Source organism: Trachemys scripta, chromosome 1 (assembly GCF_013100865.1).
Source record: "Trachemys scripta elegans isolate TJP31775 chromosome 1, CAS_Tse_1.0, whole genome shotgun sequence".
NCBI classification, from domain to species: domain Eukaryota; kingdom Metazoa; phylum Chordata; order Testudines; family Emydidae; genus Trachemys; species Trachemys scripta.
Window position 1 is genome coordinate 191000804 of NC_048298.1, and position 24696 is coordinate 191025499.

General features: G+C 42.1%; 1 protein-coding gene across 1 annotated transcript in view; it reads left to right on the plus strand.

The window, feature by feature from the left end:
• The first annotated feature begins 4182 nt into the window (after window positions 1-4182).
• BACE2 (beta-secretase 2) overlaps window positions 4183-24696 on the plus strand; it is a 70699-nt gene continuing 50185 nt past the window's right edge. The window contains exon 1 of the mRNA XM_034753154.1: window positions 4183-4893. Within this exon, the coding sequence (XP_034609045.1) occupies window positions 4609-4893 (285 nt within the window). The 5' untranslated portion in view covers window positions 4183-4608. The remainder of the gene's footprint in view (window positions 4894-24696) is intronic.

A 24696-nucleotide genomic window follows, 5' to 3' on the forward strand; every position in this document is an offset into this window, starting at 1 on the left:
CCCCCTCGCCATGAATTCTCTGGGATGATCACGGTACCCTCCCCCCACCACGTGGCTGGTAACAGGGAAGAGCCCTGCTAGCCAAACGCGAAAAACTCAGGGCCAATTTCCCATCTGCGCTTGGCTAACTGCAGGGAAGGATTTATTTTCCGCCACAGGCAAACAGCCCAGTAGGAACGGCCACCTCTGTCCCCTTAATTAAGTTCCCATATTTCAACCAGGTTACCAGGAGTGATATCACTCTCCTGAGGATTACACAACAAGATAAAGAACGGATGTTGCTTGAATGCCAGCAAACACCGGGACCATACGCTGCCAGGCTTTGTCAGGCAATGATACCAGATTACTTGCTGCAAGCATGGCGTGGTCAAGTGTCCTACCATGGAGGAGGGAATAAGGATGCACTGCCCAGAAACCTTCTGGCAAGGCTTTCGGAGTACCTCCAGGAGAGCTTCATGGAGATGTCCCTGGAGGATTTCCGCTCCATCCCCATACACGTTAACAGACTTTTCCAGTAGCTACAGACTTTTCCAGTAGCTGAACTGACCGCGAATGCAAAGTCAGGCAAAGTAATCATTAAAAACTGTTTGCTTTTAAAACAAGTTTTATATTTTAAAAGGTAAACTCACCTGAGGTCCCTTCCATGGGGTCAGAGTCTTGGGTACTGGCTTGGGAGGCTTGGGAGGGTACTTCAGTCAGGGTGATAAAAAGATCCTGGCTGTTGGGGAGAATGGAGTGCTGTGTGCTCTCTGCAAGCTCATCCTCCTCCTCCTCCTCCTCCTCCTCTACCCCATCGGCAGAATCCTCAGGCGTCGAGACTATCCCCGACCCAGAATCCACGAACAAAGGTGGGGTAGTGATGGCAGCCCCCCCTAGAATTGCATGCAGCTCGGCGTAGTAGCGGCATGTCCGTGGCTCTGACCCGGAGCGACCGTTTGCCTCCTTTGTTTTTTGATAGGCTTGTCTGAGCTCCTTGACCTTCACGCGGCACTGCTCAGAGTCCCTATTGTGGCCTCTCTCCATCATGCCCTTGGAAATTTTTTCAAAAGTTTTTGCATTTCGTCTTTTAGAACGAAGTTCTGCAAGCACTGAATCCTCTCCCCATACAGCGATCAGATCCAGTACCTCCCTCACGGTCCATGCTGGTGCTCTTTTTCGATTATCAGCCTGCATGGTTACCTGTGCTGATGAGGTATCTGTGGTCACCTGTGCTCTCCACGCTGGGCAAACAGGAAATGAAGTTCAAATGTTCGCGGGGCTTTTCCTGTCTACCTGGCCAGTGCATCCGAGTTCGGATTGCTGTCCAGAGCGGTCACAATGATGCACTGTGGGATAGCTCCCGGAGGCCAATACCATCGAATTGCGGCCACACTAACCCTAATTCGAATTGCTAAAATCGATTTTGGCGCTACTCCGCTCGTTGGGGTGGAGTACAGAAATCGATTTAAAGGGCCCTTTACATCGAATTAAATGGCGTCGTTGTGTGGACGGTTACAGGGTTAATTCGAATTAAAGCTGATAAATCCGAATTAAAGTCGTAGTGTAGACCAGGCCTTAGTGTAATCACCCAACCATTCCCAGTCTCTGTTTAGACCTAAGTTAATTGTGTCTAATTTGCATATTAATTCGAGTTCCGCAGTCTCTCTTTGGAGTCTGTTTTTGAAGTTTTTTTGTTGCAAAACTGACACCTTCAAGTCTGTCACTGAGTGATTAGAGAGGTTGAAGTGTTCTCCCACTGGTTTTTGAATGTTATGATTCCTGATGTCAGATTTGTGTCCATTTATTCTTTTGCGTAGAGACTGTCCAGTTTGGCCAATGTACATGGCAGAGGGGCATTGCTGGCACATGATGGCATATATCACATTGGTAGATGTGCAGGTGAACGAGCCCCTGATGGTGTGGCTGATGTGGTTAGGTCCTATGATGGTATCACTTGAATAGATATGTGGACAGAACTGGCATCAGGTTTTGTTGCAAGGATAGGTTCCTGGGTTAGTGTTTTTGTTGTATGGTGTGCAGTTGCTGGTGAGTATTTGCTTAAGGTTGGGAGGCTGTCTGTAAGCGAGGACTGGCCTGTCTCCCAAGATCTGTGAGAGTGAGGGATCATCTTTCAGGATAGGTTGTAGATCTCTGATGATGCGCTGGAGAGGTTTCAGTTGGGGGCTGAAGGTGGCGGCTAGTGGCATTCTGTTATTTTCTTTGTTGGGCCTGTCCTGTAGTAGGTGGCTTCTGGGTACACTTCTGGCTCTGTCAATCTGTTTTTTCACTTCAGCAAGCGGGTATTGTAGTTTTTATTGTAGTCAGGAGCCTGTGAGAAGCATTCAGAGAGGGTTGTGGAGCCTCAAATTTATCAGAAGGTGATACAAAAGCTGGAGGCCCATATTTGGGTGCCTATCTCCCACTGAGGATCTGGGCTGGAGCTTCTAAGCAATGTTCTGGGATAGCACCCTCACCTGCATTTCTCCCCAGCATGTTGCTCCTGGACCTCACTGGTGTCTCAGTTGTCCCATCTGTAAAATGGGGGTAATACTTTTTGCTTTATAAGGTTGTTGTGGGGATTGATTAATATCGGTAAAACACTTTGAGATCTTCTGAAATGCAGTATAATAATAAAGGAAGTCAATGCCTCCCCCTCTCTTTCTCTCTCAGTGCAAAGCTCTCCTTCCTAAGCCATTTAACTGAGGGCTGTCTTACACATAAAGACAGAACAGGTGGTTGCCCAGGACAACAAATTGTTTAGTGATTCTTTAGAGGTTTACGATTTGGGTTTGGACATTTTCCTGTTTACTTAGTACAGGGGGAAAAGAGCTAGAAATGATGCAGATTGGACTTGCATCCTATTATTTTTCAAGGGTTTCAGACCTTCATCTCAATTTAATTATCTGGCACTCACTTTATCATTACCGGAGAGGTTAGAAAAAACTAATGCTACAGCAGGTTAGAGGAAAAGCTCGTTCGATTTCACATCTTTCAATTGTTAATAATTATTTGGGTTATGATTATGTTAAAAACCTCATCATGTTTACAACAAAAGGATTTATTCCGTGTAACTACACTTCATACTCAAGTCAGTAAACAATATACCATATTAATATAGAAAATTAATGTAAATGCATAGCGACTGAGATCAGGGTGATTACTAACATATGCAAACTCATTTATCTTTATTGTTACCTTGAACTTCTTCCCGGTTTTGTTTGTTCACCTCGTTATTGTCAAATCCTAGGCTGTGAGCTCTCCAGGACAGATATAGTCTTTATTTTACTTGTTTACACAGCCAGTATCTGTGACACAAAGGGGTCCTAATCCCTGATTGTGTTCCTCGGGCGCTAACCCAAAAGAAATTTTTCACTTGACCACAGCTCAAGGTAGTAAATGGTCATCTCGTTTCTGATCTTGGGCTAGCAGACGCTCAGCCAGTGTATTGTGCACAGCTACATCAATGCAGCTACACCGATTTAGATGGGCTGAGGAGCTGGCTACTTGATCACAAATTATTCCTCTAATTACTTCCTAACTATAAAAAGAACGAGGAGTACTTGTGGCACCTTAGAGACTAACACATTTATTTGAGCATAAGCTTTCGTGGACTACAGCCCACTTCCTCGGAGGCATACTAGGCTGTAGCCCACGAAAGCTTATGCTCTAATAAATGTGTTAGTCTCTAAGGTGCCACAAGTATTCCTCTTCTTTTTGCGGATATAGACTAACACGGCTGCTACTCTGATTCCTAACTATATACATATATCTCTGGGAGGTGGTGGGAGAGAGGAGCAATGCATTAATGGCAGTTCAGAGGAAGGCTGGAGGGTGCGATTATAAAAGCTATTTACTTGTGTAAACATAACGAATAAAGAGAGAGAATTGAAGCTCCCACAGCGTGGAAAAATGTGTAAAGAGGAGGTGAAAAACAAGCTCTGGAAGGGAAGGTGATGATAGGTATCTCTGTGTGCGAGGTTATTCCTCACGCTGGCGGTGACAGCCGTATCCTCTGTAATGAAAAGCACTGGCGAAATGCCATGCTCGCACACAACCTCATTTGCAGAAGCGGCTGGCGCCGGGTGATGTTATCTGAACTGTGATTTCCATACTTGGTTCCAGCGCCTCCCTCCCGGCGACTCGCCCGCTCGAACCTCGCAGGGGGACTTTGGAACCGGCTCTTTCTCTTTCTCAGTGTAAACGCGGCCAAGCCGCAGAGAGGACGGGGCAGTAGCCCTGGGCTGAGCCCCGCCCTGCCCTGTTGGGGGTGGGTGGTGTTTGCTCCCCTCCCCCTTGTCCCTTTAAGGGCCTGGGTAAACTTTTTCCTGCTGGCTCCGGGCGGCCCCGTCACATCCGTTGGCCGGAGCCGGGTGGGGAAGTTTCTTGGCGCTTGTTCCCAGCACAAACTCTCGGGTCCCGCTGCTGCGCGCGGAGCGTCCCCCGGGCTCTGGCGGGAGCCGCGGTGGGGCGCGTGCGAGGAGGAGCCGGGCTCGGGGGTGCGAGATGAAGCTGGGGCGTGGGGAAGCCGGAGCCGCCCTTCTTCTCCTCCTCCTTCCCGGCTGCTCCAGCCCCGCGGCCAGGCGGCTGCTCCCTCCTGCCTGAGCCCCCGAGTGTCCCGCTGCCGCCGCGATGGGGACGCTGCCCGCGGCTCCCTGCCTCCTGCTGCTCCTGGCTGGCGCTGCCGGGCTGTGCCGGGCTCGCTTCTCCTTCCCCCTGCGGGTGTCTCCGCCGGCCGCCCCGAAGAACGGCTCCGCGAGCAGCCTCCAGCAGGCTCCCCCCGGCGAGGCGGACGGCTTGGCCTTAGCCTCGGAGCCCGGGGCCGCCGTCAGCTTCTTGGCCATGGTGGAGAACCTGCAGGGGGACTCCGGCCGGGGCTACTACCTGGAGATGCTGATCGGGACCCCGCCGCAGAAGGTGAGACTCCCCCGCGGGTGGGACTCCCGGGGGCGGGGCAAGGGACTTGCCTTCCAACTGGGCTAGAAGCCAGCCTGCTACCCCCGAGCCTACTGGCTGCCCTGCGTGCACGGCGCTGCTGCTGCCCTGCCAGCCGCCCTGGGCACCACGGACACGTCAACGAGGAAAGGTTCTTGGGTGGATGGGGGAGCGTTCCTGCATATTCGGAGGGGGGCAGCCGAGCTGGTCGGGGATCGTTAGACGCCTTTAAACTTTCTTCCCATGGTGGCCAACTACTCACGGTGAGGAGTTCCCCTGATTTTTCCTCCTCCCCAGTGCAACGTTCTCCTCCAGCGCCGCTGGGAGTGGCAGCTGCCACTGGCGCAGGGGACAGTGCGCCTTCCATTAATAGGGGCCTTTTTCCTTAATAAAGTCACTGGTGCCACCATTCACAGGTGAGATCCCTTGCCGAAGGGGATGTGCATGAGCTCCGTTTAAAAGCACTATTAAAAAGGACACACATAAGCACACACACTATTGACAGGACCCAAGAGACCCTTCTCATGTAGTTTGGAAGACTAGAGAGGTACCTTTTGATTGTTTATGGAGAGGAGGAAAAGTCACTCCTGGCTTCGTCGGCTTTTTCTTTTTTTATAACATTGGAAGACCTTAAATATCATAAGCATGTTGGTGAGTTAGACGTGACTGTTACACATGTGAGCGATGACGGCAAGTGTTAAAGGACTGGATTGACTCTCCGTCTCGTCCCCCGTCGCCCTCCCCCGATGCCCTTTAATTGCCAGACAGTATTGTTAAGTGGCGAAAAACAAAGAGAAACTAAAAGATATTGTATTGCACCCGTGCTAAGTACAGTTATACCGCTTGCAACTTTTCTGAAAGGCAGGATTTCCATTCATTGGCACTTTGCATGAAAAACGAATGTCCCCAGGCACAGTAATTTTAAGGAAATCCTGCAGAGCCGGTCTCTTTGTTTCAAACTGTTTGATGTCAATTTGATTTGAAACAAGTTTCTTTGTCAGTCAAAAATATTGTATTTACCATACCTCATCTTATTTTTGAAGTCAGCCTTGAGGTGTGATGGAGTAGGCTGACTGCCAGATGCTCCTGATTTCCCCCCCCCCCCAGAGATTACTTAACCACTCTTACTAAATTAAGTGCGACAGTAATGCAAAGTTTTAAAACATCTTAATTTTTATTTACAATGTAGCCTCTATATTTCGAATAGTTAAACAATGCACTTCCTGTGGTTAGAATTTGTAAAGGGAGGGGGCAAGGAGGAGGAATAATTCTTTCTTTCAAAAGTTTTGAAAACTTGGTTGTTCTTTCATCTGTGTCATGTGAAGCCTTGGTGGATTGTTGGTGGGGATGACTTGTCAGCTGAGAAGGATTACTTTTCTAAAAGTCCTTGGGGCTTTGTGTCATATTTTTTCCCCTCAAGTTTAGTACTCCCACTCTTTTAATGAGATTTAAGTGAATGAAGGGACCTTATGTAGGTGAAAATGCTTGATTTTTATTTTATTTATTTTTTATTATTCTGACTTCTTACCATAATGAAAAGTTAGTCAGTCATATAGATACTTTGAAAACATTGAAACATGATCCCATTGACGTTTATAAGTAAAGTCATGCATGTGCTTAATAGTTGGCAGGATCAAGACTTGTACAGTTAAAACTTTTAAGTGAGGTGCTTTACAAACTTCCTTCTCTGCTTGACTCTGAAATCACAAACATATATCTGATGCAAGTGTACTTCAGAGTGAATAGTATAAACTGCTAAGTAACTAAAGGGTAGTAGCTCTCTTCCTCTTTCAGCCTCTATGAAAGATGATGACTTATAGCACAGTATCCTAGAAATACTAGAACTCCAATTTAGCTGACAATCCACCTTCATTCTATTATTACCAATAGATTCAAGTGCACATACATTCTTTGAGAATTATTTGAAAGCTAAAATGTCATGGTGTTTTGAGGAGTGTTGTTATATGTCTTTTATTTCATGGAGTTGTCCTATTTTTGATGAATGGTGTACTTTATGGCTGCCTGCTATTCCAAATCTGAAGATTGAAATATTAGTTGGGGAGAAAGCATTGACTGCACTAGTCTAACTTTTTATTTCTTTAAATAATCTGGAAACAGATTAAATGCCTTTACTCAATATTGTATTATTTTTCCAGCCTCGAAATGGAAGCTATAAGCACTTTTGATAAGTGGAATGAAGTCTAGTTTTATTTGTGTTGTGTTGTCTACTTTGCTTCTTCCTAAAGTTTTTGACAAACAAGAGACAGAAGTCTAACTTTTTTTTTAAATATACCACATTTCCCCCAGATTCCTCTAGTGCAGTGTTTCCCAAACGTGGCTGCGGTTCGCTGCTCCAGGCCAATGGAAGCTGCTGGAAGCGGCACGGGCGGAGGGACGTGCTGGTCACCACTTCCAGCAGCTCCCATTGGCCTGGAGCAGCAAATCGCGGCCAGTGGGAGCCACGATTGGCCAGACCTTCGGACGCAGCAGGTAAACAAACCGTCCCGGCCCGCCGGGGCTTTCCCTAAACAAGCAGCGTCCCAAGTTTAGGAAACACTGATCTAGTGCGTCTATCTTGAGCGTTCCTAACATTTGCAGAGTAACACTTTCCTCCGATTACACTCATCTTGCTATCCTCTCATCCCATTGTGTTCCCAAATTGTGCCTATATTGAGACTACACAAATATTCCCCTTGTAACTTTAATGCAAAAGGGTGGGTGGAGGAACTATATAGCTCTGAATAGTCAGCATGATGCAGTTGAGTTTTGATCAGTTGCCATTGAAACCATGGTGGAACTTGAATTTTATTCTAGTGACCAAGCATCTGTTTTACGCAATCAGTTCAGTTTAATTATTAATGCTAAGCATGAAAGCAGCTTTTGTAATGACAGTTTGTTCTGCACAAAGGGTCAGCAAAAATCTGACCTAATAAAACTTTCTAAATGCCAGTTTATAAGGATAAAGTGGTTATTGGGACTAACTGTCTTTATTGCAAACTATGAATTCCAATTCCCATAAAATTATCTGGAGACAGTCCCTCTATCACTGTCCAACTACAAAAAAAACAGAGGAATATGTATTAAATACCTTAACTATGTGTTGGGCACTTACAATATGTGGCTTGATGTTTCAAAGGTTATAAATTCTGGCAGTTCTGGATTCAGTTCAGGGTGTGGTGATGGGAGAGTAATTGCTGCCAGTGAGGATGTGATAGGATAGGACAGAAAAAGGTAGGCCAATTGGGTAAAAGCCAATTGAACTAGGGCAGAATAGCAGATTATTACAGGCTAAATCAGTGAGCAGTGATGGTAGGGAAGGGAAATAAGGGATAGAACTAGGCTTTGAATGAGTGGGTGAGAACTGGAAGGAAAACCTAGGATGGAATCAGCAGAGTAAGGAATTTTTTGTTGTTTGTTTGTTTTTAACCATACACACATAGGAACATGGACTTTGGGGACAGGTGATGCTATGTGGACCTGCTATAGACTACCTTTGACATAAAACCTTAAATAGTCATGTGCCTGACAAGATGTGTGCCAAGATAGATTAAAAAGTGCTATGTGTTGATGCAACATATAGTAAGTATTTTTCTGGAAAGCATCTTCTACTCTGTGGGCTTGTCTAGACATGTTGGCCAATGCATTTTAATTAACATGATTTTAAACAAGACTTTGGACATACTATGGATAAAGCACGTCTGTGACACCCTGCACCCCATGTTCACCACTTTTATATGGTTGATATATTTTGTACAAAGTATGCCTTGTGAGGTATTGTTTGAAAACACATGATCTGCTAAACATCATTGTCCTGTTATGTGTGTAACAACACTGCATGTGAAATGATGAGATTTTACTGCATAATATTACTAAAATGTGTTATGGTTCTGGAAATGCCCAAAATTACTCCTTAAAAACAACACAAAAGACTGAGCACAGGTGCTGAGAAACTATTAACTGTTTAATTGGGCATTCACCAGCAGGAGGGAAGGTATAAATAGAGTATTTACAATTTTCCTGAAGGACCGTTTGCAGAGCACATATGCATTGGAAGTGCCTACCCCCATGACCCAGCAAGGATTTTTCCAGTACAAAGAGTTGGGGTATAAGAAAGGGGGGGCGGTAGGGGAAGGGCCCTGTCCACCTCTCCTCTCCTCGCCACCACTTTTCTCTCTGCTTATGACATCAACGAATATCTAAGGACACTGAATCAGGGGGAGAGAGGTCCCAGGCTGAAAGGAAATCCAGCCTGTGAACTGACAACTGTGAATTGCCTGCAGCATCTGGTGGGTGAGAGATCTGTTTGCTTCAAATCTTACTTAGCTTGATAAAGTTTAGAACTGCAATCTAATTCCTATCTTTTTTCTTTTGTAACCAAATCTGACTTTTATGCCTTATCACTTATAGTCACTTAAAATCTATGTTTCTGTAGTTAATAAACTTGTTCTATTGTTTTATCTAAACCAGTGTGTTTTGGTTGAAGTGTTTGGGGAATCTCTACTCAGGTTAACAAAGGCTGGTGCATAATCATTTCCTTTGATGGAATGATGGACTATTAATGAGCTTGCACTGGCCAGGACTCTACTCAAGAGTGCAAGACGCACATTTCTGAGGGGCCAGACTGGGGGCTGGAATGGGTGTCACCCTGTATATAATTCGTGGGTGGCTGGGCATAGCATTCATGTATCCACCAGAGAGTGATTCTTACATGATGGTGGCTGAGTGAGCAGAGCCTGTAGGGGTTGCTGTTCACCACCAAAGCAGTGTAAAAGGTATCTCAGGCTGTAGGATTAAGGGGACACAACAGTCCAGATTGCATCCTGGGGAATGTCACAGTCATTCACATTTAAAAATGTGTTGGTCAAGCCTAGGTACTCCTCTAGCAGGAAGCTGAGGAGCACATCTATATTTCAACATCTGCTAATATGAGTTGAATTCCTTTCTATCTTTTCTCTGTTGCCATGTAGTGTGACTATATTCATAGAGTGCATTTGAGGGGGAAATGGCTCACAGCCTTTTTTCTGCATGGATTTTGGTTTGGGTTCAAGTCTTGTAAGTGCACAAGATAGTATTCAGTTGTTCCATCCTGTAACTTGTAAGCATCATATTCATCTTAAGAAGAAAAGTGGTTTTTCTGTCAAAGACACAGCATTTCTACAACTTTGTCTAACCTCTTACTGATTTTCCAACTTGGCTTTTATTATGTAAACAAGCGTGTGTTTCAGATGGTTTTGTTTACTTTAAAAATATACCCTACTAAAATCAAAAAAGGATTTTTTTTTTTTTTTTTTTTTTTTATAATCTGTTCTGTGTGCAGATTTGAGTAATGCTATCTGAAGAATTGAAAGGGGAGAAAAAAAACTGCTATAAAGCAAAGTAGTATGCAGTGGTGGTATAGCCATGTCAGTCCTAGGATATTAGAGAGACAAAGTAGGTGAAGTAATATCTTCAGGTCACTGAGGAAGAGCTCTGTGTAATCTCATCTGTCTCATCAACAAAAGTTGGTCCAATAAAAGATATTACCTCACCCACCTTGTCTCTCTAATAAAGCAGAGTAGTTTAGTTATCCCAGGGAGAAAAGTGGATTTGACTTAGTCATTGTCTTTACTCTTCACACTGGGAAGAAGCTTTAAAATAATAATATAGACAAAGTGCTCTCTCTCTCTTTCTCTGTGTCTCGGTTCTACAATACACCTAGCACCATGGTCTCTGAGAGCCTCTCAAGAGAACTAAAAACATAATAGTCCACTAGTCTAACTTCCTTTTCCCAAGTCAGTTTGGATTGTCATTATTGTTTCCTTCTCTCAGTTCCCCCAGTATTGTTTCCCTCTTTCTTTCTTTTCCCTTGACCTGCTTCTCCTCCTCTTACTTTTTTTTTTTTTTTTTCTTTTCTGATTGGCGTCTTATTTTCTGGAAAAATAGACCATGTATTAGGGAACAAACTCTTCTTCCTGCTCTGTAACATTCCTCCTGAGATGCAGATTTTTGGTTTCCTGTTTAACAAGATGATCTAGGAAGGTTACATGTTCATACAGTACACAAATGTGCCACTTACCTTTTGTGGAAATCCCCTCTTTCCCATGCACTAATTCTTCATAATGTAACTTAAAAAGGTTGGATGAGAAATTTCCTATTAACTGAAAAAAATTATAGTGCATCAAATACAATTAATGTGTCATAATTAAAAGGCTCTGTTTTAAAGAGGTAGTGTCAAGATAATGATTACACTTGAGAATTATTTCTCCTTATCTATGTTTTCTAATAAATTATGAAGAGCAAATTAGACTTTTAAAAATTACTTTTCTTCGAAGTCTATACTTAATTCAGTTTGTGAATGCTGCAATTAAACTGCCAGTAAAATAGAACATAACCAGCTGTGTCTCTGTCTTTCATGCGTTAGCACAAACTGCTGTTATGTATGGCTTGTATGTGTTCAAAAAAGTTCAAACAAATCAGTGTCAACTGCATTGTTTTATATGTGATTTAAACTAAAAAGATATTCATATTACAATCATATTTAGTAATAATACACAATAATACTTTTTAATAATACACAAATGAACCCGTATTTGGGGCTAAACTACTTGACAACATCACTTTTATTCATTATATCCATTATCAAATACAATAGTTTAAAAAAATAATAATTAAAAAGTGAATTTTGAAGTAGAGGGACTTAATACAAGTCCCTTCTCATTAAAGGCCAGGTTCTGCCATTTGAAGGGGGGAAGTAATCCAATCCTTTTGACAGATAGCTTCCAGATAATGCCTTTTGATATTTGTTCATGGATCTAACTGTGTGAGTAGTCTGCAAATCAACACTTCAGAACCTCAGGAAGTGTTTAAGCATATAATCTATTAGTTATGTGTGGAAGCAAGATTTTTGCACTTTCTTCCCCATGTCAAATCTTCATTCCTTGTTCTTGCCTCAACAGTAACTTTCATAGCTGGGAACGCTGTTAATCTCTCTAATTTGCGGGGAGGAGTGGGGGAAATACTATATATAAAGGACATTTTTCTTGTTTTGTTTACTGAAAGGCCAGAATGCCAAAACAAAATCTGAAAGATTGTTCAACAGTAAAATAATTAAATGGTATTAGCAAAAAAGCTGCACATCATAAATACAGTATAGGGCCAACAGGCGGTAATTTGAAGGCTGCCTCTGGCAGCATAATTTTGGGCACAGAACAATGATGTTTACTTAGGGCTCTAAAGTGATTGCAGACATCAGATTTTTTAATTTCAAAAGTGAGACTTTTGACCTCATAGACTAGCTCCTCTTCAGTATTTTCAATATCAAATAAATATGATGCTTCTGAAATTGAATTATAGTATCTGTTGGTACAAAATCCTTGACTACTGATGCATTGCAGCATTATAAACTAGTAACTGTGGCATGTCATTCAGGTCAGTGAAGTGAGAAGTGTGTCATACACCGGACATAAACCATGTATGTGGAAAGTCATCTAGGTCAGTGGTTCTCAAACTTGGGCCGCCGCTTGTTCAGGGAAAGCCCCTGGCGGGTCAGGCTGGTTTGTTTACCTGCCACATCCACAGGTTCGGCCGATTGCAGCTCTCACTGGCCGCGGTTCACCGGTCCAGGCCAATGGGGGCTGCGGGAAGCCGCAGCCAGCAAATCCCTTGGCCTGCGCCGCTTCTCGCCACCCACATTAGCCTGGGGCAGCGAACCACGGCCAGTGGGAGCCGCGATCGGTCGAACCCGCGGACGCGGCAGGTAAACAAACCAGCCCGGCCCATCAAGGATGTCCCTGAATAAGCAGCAGCCCAAGTTTGAGAACCACTGATCTAGGCTGTACCACCATACTGCTGACTTGTGGTATGGCATGGCCCACATTTGACAGCAAAGTGGGAAAAGTCTGTGTCTGACAAGTGTGATGGCGAAATGAGAGACATGTCCCAAAATGCTTTCCCCGCATATTGCTTTTTTGTGTGAAGAAGCAATTGCCATATCGGTGTGTTTTTCTCAGATTCACAGAATTGGTTCTTGGCACATTACCATGAGGAGAAGTAAGGAGCTAAACAAAAAGATATGTTAGATACTTAAAAAAAAAAAAATGCTTGGGTATGAGCTGAAATTCTGCAGTTCTAATCCGAGAAAGGAGTACAGGGCTAGGGTTTTCCTTCTATGCCACCAACCTGAAAAGTGAACAGGATAATTTTAATATGACTGAATTTTTTCACTAGTGTAGCAAGATCATATTTGACAGTCAGAAATGTTACTCTGTCTCAAAATAATCCTCATTCACTTATGGATATGAAATCCTTCAAGGAAGTACAAAAATTCACATGCTCCTGAGTGCTAGATTTTTGCATTTGGATATCTGATATAACTGACAGTTGGATGAAAAATTGCAGATAACCAGAAAACTCCTTAGTGACTAACTGTGGATGCTCACCTTTGCCAGATAAGGGTGATGTTTGTTGAGTCAGTTGACTCTTCTGGCTTGCCTTTGCCTGACAGTTTACTAAAGATTAGTGTAATCTTCCCCCCACTTTCCTTAATGCTACATCATTTTCCAACTTGCCCAGATCTTCTGAGTTTCTCTGTAGAACTGCTCTTTCTGAAAGTTGGAGGATTTACCTGCAAATGCTCATTTAGGGGTGGAAACTACTGTTGGTGTCAAACATGTGATCAGGGTTTTGTTTTGTTTTAAGACAAATGTTTGAGATCTTCCGCATGGATAATGTGGCTTTTAGTGTGTAATTAATCACTACATGGACTCAAAGGTTCTTCTACAAGGTGAGTGAACTTCTGAGGACCCCGACTGTTGTAATTTGCCCAGTTTGAGCTCACCCTTTTTTATTCCCATGTCTCCCTATACTAAAAAGCTTGCTTGGTGCCCTGAGGGGGGCACCAGTTGCTGTGGGGTCTTCAAGGGCAACTGGAAGTGACCTGACCACTGTCTCCTTCCACATTCTTCCCTCCTATAGCAGTGGAATTGGTGATGGAGTCCTTTTCCTGCTGCAAGAGAAGATGGTATTCTGTGTCCCCTAGCAATTGAGGGTTTTCCCCCCTATCTCCCCATTCTTTCTTTTATGCTTATCTCCCCTCTTTCTCTTGTGTTTCCCTTTCTTGCTGCCTATATGGATGCTTCTTAGAGCCCCAGTCCACATCTGGCATTCCGACCCACCTGACTCAAAGAAACCGCCAATATGTTAATCATGTTTTCAAAACTGTCATGCCTAGATACTTGAATATCTTTCCTTGATTTAGTAATCTGAATATGTACTAAAGGTTATATATGCCATGAGGTTAGTATTGGCAGGGCAGAGGTGAGAGTAATAAGATTTTATGTAACAATTCTTTTTATGTATATTCTAGTTGTCATAGACTTCGTATCCCTCTTTGGGAACCCTATTAAGTGTACGTGTCTGGTTAGTGACTCACTGCATAGCTCTTTGTGTTCTAGAACTCTTAAGAAGCAGCACACCTTTGTGTACTATTTGGAAGGAAGTTGCAGAAAGCAGAATTTGCCATATTGATAAGCAAACTGATGGAGATCGGAACTTTAAGAGCTGCTGTCATCACACAATAGTTTTGCCAGTCCTTGCCAGAGCTGAGGATAGTTAGTTTCACACACAGGCTGAAGGGGAGTTATAGTCACAAGTAAGGAGGGCAACTATAAACATGTCCTGTGAATTATGTTTGCAGTGACTTTCATATCACACTTCATCTTAAGAATCAAAAGATGACTTTCTAACTTCTAACCCTGCAAATTCAACCTGACATCTGAAAACAGGGCTGGGTTCTGGCTAGGTCATGCTTCCTCCTTTGTAATAAAGATTTTTATAATGAAAATTAGTTAACATTTCTGTTGAGGCATGAGCCACAAGAGAAGCCAGCCATCAGCCATTTTGCATAGTTGTTGGTTCTACATTAAAGTAAATCTTCAGTAAATAAGTCAGGTAATAAGAAAAAATATATATATTTTTTACCAAAGCTGCACTTCAGCTGTCCTGTGTAAGTAAAACTGTTTGAAGCATTTACAGTGTGAATATTTTTAAATGTACTTGTGTTACTTCTAACTGTCCCATATGGCACAGTATAGTGAAAAGTTGTCCTTTCCAGTATGCGTGCTAATCCACTGTAGGTGCTGGGAAATGTCTAGATGGTTCTGAAAAGGTTAACATATCAAGCTGTGTTAGTTGGTAATATCCCAATTATGGAAAGCAGGGAGAGACTAAAATGTTAGGCATAGTCGTAAAATCTACTTTGCCTATATTATTTACTAGAAAAAGATCCTGGAGTTGCACCACCTTATCTTCTGAGATCGGAGGCACCAGATATATTCATGTAGCTATTTAACAAATTAAAATATCTGAAATACAATTAAAACAAGTCTTAAATAAGGCAAAGCATAATACTGTACGTCAAATCTCACAAAACAAGTTGTGACAGTTTATCAGAGACTCTTACTTGAGATGCGTAATGCTCTATTTTTTATGTAGTCGCTCTCTGAGCTCTTAAGTTAATTTACTATCTGCCCTTTGGAGCACTGAAATCCAAAGCTGCAGGATGCGCCTAGTATGAAGTCTGGTATTCAAAAATCTGAAGCATTCAACTGAGAATCTATAGTTTTAGTTTTGGCAGCCCATTGATCTATGAACTTGGCAGCATCCATGGAAGTAGGAGATTTAAGACTGTGCAACAAAACAAAGCTCTTGGCCTGGCTTGGAGTTGAAGTCCAATGTATACATTCATACAGCTGTTTCTTGCCTCCTTTATAGATAGCATAGTTCAGTGCCTTGAATGTGTTTGAGGACTTGGTTTCTAATGGCATCTCTTTCATTGACTTGTATGATTTTTTGGGGGTAATAACTTCATGTCTCTGTGCTTGTTTTCGGCATCTGTATAACAGAGATAATATTTGCGTTGCTGAAGTGCTCTTAGACGGGTGGATGGAAAGCACTAGATAAATGCTTACTATCATATCCCAAATAGTACTTTTAAGTACAACTAGCACAATGGTCTAATGAGTAGACCCACTTTTTCTTTAAATCATCTTTGAGGCGAACACAACATTCTGAGTAGAACAATATGACCTCATGTGTTCTTCCCTCACCTATCATTCCTGGAGCTCTTAAGCTTTGAAAAGCCATGTATTAACAAAAGCAGGGGGTGGCTCCAGGCACCAGCGTAGCAAGAGTGTGCCTGGGGTGGGAAGCCGCAGGGGGCAGTCTGCCGGTCACTGTGAGGGGCGGCAGTCAGGCAGCCTGAAGGTACGCCGAAGCTGCAGGACTGGCAGATCAGCCGCAGAAATGCCGCCAAATCCGCGTGACCGCGGACCACCCGCAGGCATGCTGCCGAAGGCCGCCTGACTGCTGTGCTTGGGGCGGCAAAAAATATAGAGCCGCCCCTGAACAAAAGTATCTGTCTCCAAAGCGAATACCTTGAAGAAGGAAAAAAAAGCATGATTGAAATATATCTACCCCAATGAGTTTAGTTTTAAATACCTATTTTTTCTTTGTGTTTTGAGATCGCAGACTTTTAATATTCTTGCAGTATAAATGACTGTCTTGTTCCAACTCCTTTCCCCTCCTTCTCACCTTCAAAATATAGTTTTCTCTTTTTCAAAGCATAACTTTTTACATTTTATATTTGCCCCTGCAAGTCCTTCTCTCAAACGATCACAATATTTTGACCTCAGATTCACATCTCTTGTGCAGTTTGAAGCCAGCGTTTTTTATTTATATTTGAAACTGTTAAATAATAAGGCACTGGCCTAGGGCAGTGCAGTTCACACTGGGGGACCAGAGTGAGGAGTTTGGAGAGTGGGAGATCCTTGTGTTGCTCTTTAATAGCTCTACTTGGGGGAATTCTGGAGGAGTGAGGTTGATTCGCTCCTGAGATGACTACCGGTTCTATGTCTGCTACAGAGAAAGTTGCTGTACCACAGCAGCTTTGGTAGAAGGGAGACCAAATGGCATACAAAATATTTCCATGGAGCAGGAGGACCCCCTCTTTCATCCCTAAAAAAACCACCAGTAAAGATCTGACTTACCTGAGTTTTCCTAGTTTTGTGGGTTAGAGTTTTAATCACCGCACTTGATTCGCTCCATTTATTTCCAGGCAGTGCAGCAAACATTAAAAATGGCTGTGCTTGGAAACCTGTATAACTAGGCTTGGAAGGATTTGGTTTTTATCAGTTATTGTCTGTAAACGTCTATATCCCCGTACACACGCAAACTCATGACAAATATGTCAATAGCAATTGAAAGTTATAGATACGCAAAGTGAGAAAAATGCTGCTTGAGAACTTGTCAAAATGCAGTGATTTAGATTTTTGAATTTGGCTTATTATAACTAGACTAACGAATGAATAGGAAAACAGGTATGATTTGTTGACGTAAGGATATTTACTTTGTCACCATCGCATGTCAAAATATACAATCTGTGTTTTACCAGTTTATAAACATTCAACTTTTTGAATCTCAACACCTGCTCTCATTAAATATCTGACCCCTCTATAGCTTCTCACAGGTGTAAAAATGTAAATAAACAAAATTTTAATAATGCTTACAAATAAACATAAATATTATCTGCTGAAATGATTTTAAAAAAACAACAACAAATTCTGCCAAACCTATTTATAACATGAAGATAAATTTACACTCTCTCTCAATATAGAAAACTACTTGGATCTTACTTCAGGATTACACATGTTTTTTGTTTTTGTTTGTTTTTCCCATTTCAACATTACCTTTTGTTACATGGTATGACTTCTGAAGCTAGGTAGAGAATAGGTATGAACGGAACTTGAGATTTTTTCATATAGCAGAGCCTAAATTATTGTAATGAACAATTGAGCTAAAGAAAGGTGGCTGTAACTTGACAAATTAAGTTAGAAGCTAATTTTGGAGAGCAAAACCATGAGAAGATTGAAATTCTAAACCATATACAATTTCTAATCAGAATAGTTCACTTGGTATAATGCAGTTTTTATATTTAAGCTTGCTGATCTTGATTTTTTTATTTTAATTTTTTTCTTAATATGATATGGACTGTCAGACTTCCTTTTCTCTCTCTCTTTTTTTTTTTTTTTTTAAGAATAGGACAGATTTAGTAATTTTACTTTCTTATAAGTTACCAAACTGGTTACAGAACATGTATATAAATTTGGACATGGTAAATAAACAGATCAGCACAAACAGGGTTAGGACTCCTCCCCTTCCAATCAGTATACCACATAACAACACTACCAGATTCCCATTGGGGGTGGGATCAGCGGTACAGTTTTCTATGGGTAGATCCTTAAGGTCCTTATCTGCCTTATTACCACAACACAGGAGTGTAGCAGTCCATGTGTTCCCTCCTTTTGCCACTTTACATCATGGAATCTGGGCAAGGTTTACAGTAGTGACAGTTGTGATTAGCAACAATGATTGTTCCATTCCAGGCCAGGGAATCCTTGGGTTCCCCTTTGTAGGTCTACCTGTAATATTTATGTAACAATTTATACATCATCCTTCTTAACTCCCATTTTGTGCCTTTTTATTTGCACTTGATTTCTCAGCTTGGGTAGACTGTGCTTCCCAGGCAGGTCATACCATGAATTGATCTTTGCTGCTATATGTATTAACCCTCCTTGAACAACATCCACCAAAATAACGGTAGTAACAACACAAACACACAACACAATCTTCGTAGTGACAGTAGATCTACGGTGCTCTGGTTGTTTTTCCGCGGGAGCCAGCTTGCTTGTAGAGTGTCTGACAAACAAAAGAAACATTTCCCAGCCCCCCTGGTGGGGACAGATTATTGCCTTTTACAAATCTCCTTCCTGATTGCAGGAAAGACAAAAGAATTACCTCCACACTGTCCTTGTTTTGTTCTATAGTCAGGTTAGTGAATTATCCCACTGTTCATTTATGAAATTCATGAGATGGTGTATCTCAGTTTCCCCTCTTGTACAACAGATTGTTTGTAATGGTTTCTCTGCTGTGCCTAGCTTTAAGTTTATTCACAGGTAATAGGTGAGAAGCATTATTGCCATATGAACTAACAATAACATTAGCATCAAATCTATTACCAGTGGGTGTTTATAAGTATCTTGTTATACTATGCCTTTTATTTAGACCATTTGTCTTTGAGGCCAGTGGGTTCATTACCCTCTTGAAATCTTTGCATACACTTTTTAATTTAATTGTGTCCTTGGGGTTTTGGTGAATTACAAGGTAGGGGTGTCAGGCATGTAAGCAGTCTCCTTTTGTATCTGTCTTCAGATTTTACACACACCCACCCACCCACCCCTGTTCCCTCTTATTTTCAGACTTCACTTGTTTTCCCACCTTCCTTTCCTGGAGGGCCATAATCTGAGTCTTCTTGCTTACAAGTAGCTTGTTTGCTGACCAGGTATATTTGTTATTTGCAGCTCCTTTGTGCTGCCATTTATGGGCAGTTCTCTCCTTCCCCTATCAGCTAGGTAATTTGTATTCACACAGATGCTTTCTGGTTTGCTTTTGGATCCAAAGCTATTAGCAGCTCAGAGACTGTCTTAAAAGGGACACAATTAACTTCCCTCCAAACTCTCTAGTATTAATTTCTGTAAACAACTGCCTTTTACCCTGTGCTGCCTTAACCTCAGGATTGTTCAAAAAGTCAGTGTAAAACTTTGATCTCCATGGTTGCCCCTGGATCTTTTACTCTAAAAATTTCAACGGAATCCAGCAGAATTCCATCATGCTTTTTCCAAAAAAACCCAAACATTTCACATGAATATCTAAAGTACCCTCCATTAAAACTTCAGAAAAACAAAAAGTATGAGAGAGGGGGATAAGGTGGAAAGCAACCAATTAACCCTGTGAAGTTATTTTAAAGTACAGGCTAGGAGAATGAGAAGAAGAAAAGGATATAGTTACTTCTGAGCAAAGGTAGGGCTCCTTACGTTTAAACAGTTGGGAACCCCCCACCCCGGTTTTTATCCTGGTTCTGGGAGGGGGGGGGTTGTTCTCCACTCCCTAGGACCAAGTCCCAGCTCCTGTCTCTTAAGGTGGTCTGTTAACTCTGCTTTTGACTCCAAACCCTGTTATGCCAAATCACAATTACCACCTCTAACTCTAATTTACAATCCTCCAGTAGCCTTCACTGGAGTAGCACCAAACTTGAAAGATTACTGGCAGCTTCCCAGTTCCCAGCTCTGATGCCGCAGAGCATTTACCCTGAGTCCTTCTTCCCAGCTCTGACACCGCAGAGCCTTGCCTGTGTCCCTGTTCCCCATTCCCGCCCCACCTTAGCAAGCATGATTCCATATTCCCCTTCCACTTCCTGTTTGATCCCAGTTTATATAGCAATATTCTCAGCTATACCGTAACCAACCATTTTACTGAAATTTAATTAACCAATCCGAACACATTGTAACATAATTCTCTAACCAATTATATCCCACTACCCTAATTAACTTACTCCTAGAAAAATTAATTATATAGCAGACAGAAACAATTAGAGAACCAGACAGATTAACAATAGAAAAGTGGGGGCCATAAAGATAAAACAGTACAAAAATGAGGGTTTCACAACCATTGATAAGTGATTTCTTGCCAGACAGGATGCTATCAAACTAAGTTTTCTTTAACCATCTTAAGATCTGTTTCTTTAGCTGGTGGTGATGGGCACTATCCGGACAGGATCATCTTCCTAACCGCCCAATACCACCTTATTTCAATGTGACTGGTTTGGGATGGGAGGATGAGCCAAAGGCCTTAGCCTAGGAACAAGGCCTCAGACTATCCCAGTGAGAGAAGGCGCATACACAGGCAGACTTGTGATTTTGATTCTTTGTTTTATACCTCTATAACTAGCTAAGTGATAAAAAATACACCTAAGTTCTTAAAGTATAGGCCAAAGGTCGGCAACCTTTCAGAAGTGGTGTGCTGAGTCTTCATTTATTCACTCTGATTTAAGGTTTCGCGTGCCAGTCATACATTTTAATGTTTTTAGAAGGTCTCTTTCTATAAGTCTATAATATATAACTAAACTATTGTTGTATGTAAAGTAAATAAGGTTATTAAAATGTTTAAGAAGCTTCATTTAAAATTAAATTAAAATGCAGAGCCCCCCCGGACCGGTGGCCAGGATACAGGCAGTGAGAGTGCCATTGAAAATCAGCTCGCGTGCTGCCTTCAGCATGCATGCCATAGGTTGCCTACCCCTGGTATAGGCCTTTACAGCAGTGTTTTCTCAGGAACTGAAATTGGGGGCGGGGGGTGGAATAGTCGGGGAGGGTGAGGGCCAATGAGGGTTGAGACCGTAAGGGCAAAGGTGGGCTGTATGGCACCATAGTAAAGACTGAAAAATGTTTCATGACCATTTTATTAGATTTAACTCATGTTTTAAAATCATCCAAAAATTAAAGTTGGCTACTCAAGTCTGCTACAAAGCACTACATCTACATTTGTCTTGGTTTCTTGTTGTAATTTTGCGCTCTTTGTTGTCGTCTTGTGTGTCTGTTACTTCCAGGCTTTCATGATATGTTCATCATCAGGCAGAAGGTGACTTTTTCAGAACACAAAATTCTATTCAATGAGGGAAAAGTATGTTCAACTATAGCTGTTGTGACTGGGAGTAGCAAAAGATGAATTCCTCCTACTTTTTATCTCAGGAAACATAGCACAAAGATTGGGTTGAACCACTAGTGATGAGAAAGAAGTTGAAGTTAAATCTTCGTTCGTCGTATGCTGTTCCACTCTGTGTTCAAAATTCTCTATTCTGTCTTGATCACATAGCAGCCCTATTGCTGGCAGTGCCTCACTCCACTCAACTGTAAATCTTTTATAAGACAGGCATCTGTAAAAGCTACATGGAGGTTGAGTCAAATTCAGATTTCTGGATTCAACAAGCACTTCTTGTCCTCTTCACTTAAGGAGTCAATATAAGTACCTTCATTAGACAACTTCTGGACTGAAGTCGTTGCTTCTTCCAGTACATTTTCCATGGATATCTCTGATTGATTCAACGGTCACTTCTATTGCTGGACAAAGATCTAGTACTGTTGTACCAGATGCCTGGATGACATTGTTTAATGACCCAAGTTGTTTCAACAGTAGACTTACAAGAGAGAGAGAATCGCTATAGTCTTCTCTGAACTTAGTAACAAAAGTAGTCCACCAGCCTCCTATTTAGATCTGTCCTATCTTGATGGATGCTTTCCAAAGCCAGTAATAACAGTTGCAGTAATTTTAAGACAACAGCCAAGAATCGCTCATGAGAGAGCACATGTTTTCCCAGGTTGGACTAACAATCCCAGTGTATCTTCTATTTGTTTCCAAGACGTTCAGTCCTTTTGGACTCTTGCTGAAAAAAAGAGTATAAAAAAGCCATTACATTTGTGGCTTTTTAATGACTTTTTAAGATTCTGCAGCTTGTACTAGTGCTAGCTGGAGTAGATGGCCTCTGTAGTGGGTATGAGAGAGATTAGGGTTACACTTTTCTCTGAGCAAAGTTTGAACTCCACTATGTCTTCATGAGAAGTTTGTAACTCCAGCAAATGCACAAGCAGCCATTTGTTTGGGGTTAAATTTACAAGCATTTAAGTCTAAGATATCACAGATGCAGCTGATGTGTCTTCTATAACCTGAACATCTAGAATGCATCTACTGGCCTACCACAGACATCAAGGTAACATATGCAGTGACTTAATACTTGATGCCTATTTGCATTGGTGGCTCATCAGCCATGTATGCACATATTTTGAATATGGTGAGAGAGTTCTTCACTTGTTCAACTGCTGAATCTTTCACGGTTACACTGCATGTTTCTAGAGAGTCAGCTGAGGTTTTTTCAGAAGCATAGCGAGCATGTGCCAGCCTTGTTCAAAACCAGTGTCCAACTTCAGGATTAACAAGTGACAATGCACTTAACATTGGCCTCCAGTTTTGTAGTGTGTGGTAGCTTTTGCTTAAATAGAAAATATGGTGCAACACCCATGTTGGTTCACATAAACTGAGTTGTGTCTCCAGCATTCTTAAGTCTCATTAAGTTCTTCTAAAATTGCTTTGATAGTGACTGGCTTATAAGGCTTTCTGCATATTGATACAGTCCAGAGGCATGGTATTTTGCAGCCTTTTCATATAGGTTGTCAGTATGGGCTTAGCTGATCAGTCTGGTAAACCAAGCTCCTCCTCTTTTATTATATAAATCCATAGTATGCCCACATTTTAAATACTGCATGCAGTTCTGGTCACCCCATCTCAAAAAAGATATATTGGAAAAGGTACAAAGAAGGTCAACAAAAATGATTAAGGATATGAAACAGATTCCATATGAGGAGAGATTAAAAAGACTGGGACTTTTCAGCTTGGAAAAGAGATGACTAAAAGGGGATATGATAGAGGCTTATAAAATCTTAACTGGTGTGGAGAAAATGAATAAGGAAGTGTCATTTATCCCTTCACAAGAACTAGGGGTCACCCCATGAAATTAATAGGCAACAAGTTTAAAACAAACAAAAGGAAGTATTTCCTCACATAATGCACAGTCACCCATGGAAATTTTTACCAGGGATGTTGTGAAGGCCAAAATTATAACAGGGTTCAAAAAAGAACTAGATAAGTTTCATGGAGGTTAGGTCCATCAATTCCTGTTAGCTAGGATGGGCAGGGATACAACATCATTCTCTGAGTGACCCTAGCCTCTATTCGCCAGAAGCTGGAAGTGGATGACAGGTGATGGATCACTCGATGATTCCCTGTTCTGTTCATTCCCTTTGAAGCAACTGGAATAGTCACGGTCAGAAGACCGGATACTGGGATAGATGGACCATTGGTCTGACACAATATGGCCATTCTTACATAAAAATAATTTATAATAAAGTTTAGTACAGAAACTCCCCAAGAAAATGACCTCTTGAGATCGCGATGATGTGAGATAATGACGTTGGCAAATAATGCATTTTAAAAATCTTGGCCTACTAGGAAAAGTATTTATATAAGTTTCCCAGTCACAAATCTAACATTCTGTAGTGAAGTCACTAAAACATAGTCCAGTGCTCTGGCCGCTGTTATTTGTCATGCCACCGTTCACTCTACTGCTCCATCCTCAATGGCCCTGCACTGTCACCTTCTGTTGCCACCTGCCACTGTGACCTCTGTGAGTCAGTCTCTGGAGGTTCTACCCAGCTCTCAGTAATTTCAGCTCTCAAGGGGGAACCTTGCTGCTAGGGCTGGGCTGTGTCTTCCACAGAAACACTGTCCCACAGCAGGTCTAAGCACTTAGACCTGATTCTCAGTGATTTCAGCTCTAGTGGTCACTTATGAAGTCTAATCATCTCTCTCTCTCTCTCTCTCTCTCTCTCTCTGTAAAGAGGAGAGTGTGGCAGGTCAAATAGTGCCTGTGACTCTTAGGCAGAGCCTACACCACCAAGCGAAACACCTGTGCCCCACCGTGTCTCTCTTCACTAGGATATGGCATCCAAACCTCCTGTTTAGGGAGTGCAGTTCAGTTGAGGGTGATCAATGCTTAATTTGTAATGAAAGAGGTGCCCAGGCTCAAGGAAGTTTGTTACTTTCATAACTGATGTGACAAGCCCAGAGGTCACAGGGCTATGAACTGCTGAGCCTAGAGGTGCTGGCAAGCCCTAGCACAAATTAAGCATTGAGGAAGACCCCCTCATTTAGTCAGGCTAAGTACAGTTCTGCTGCCCTTTACTCATACAATAAGAATAACAACATTTCATATCCCCCACAGTTAATATTTAAGTGATTTGTAACCCAACACCAGCCAAAATTGATCACTTGGGCAGCACAGCTCTGTCTGCTGGATACCTAGGC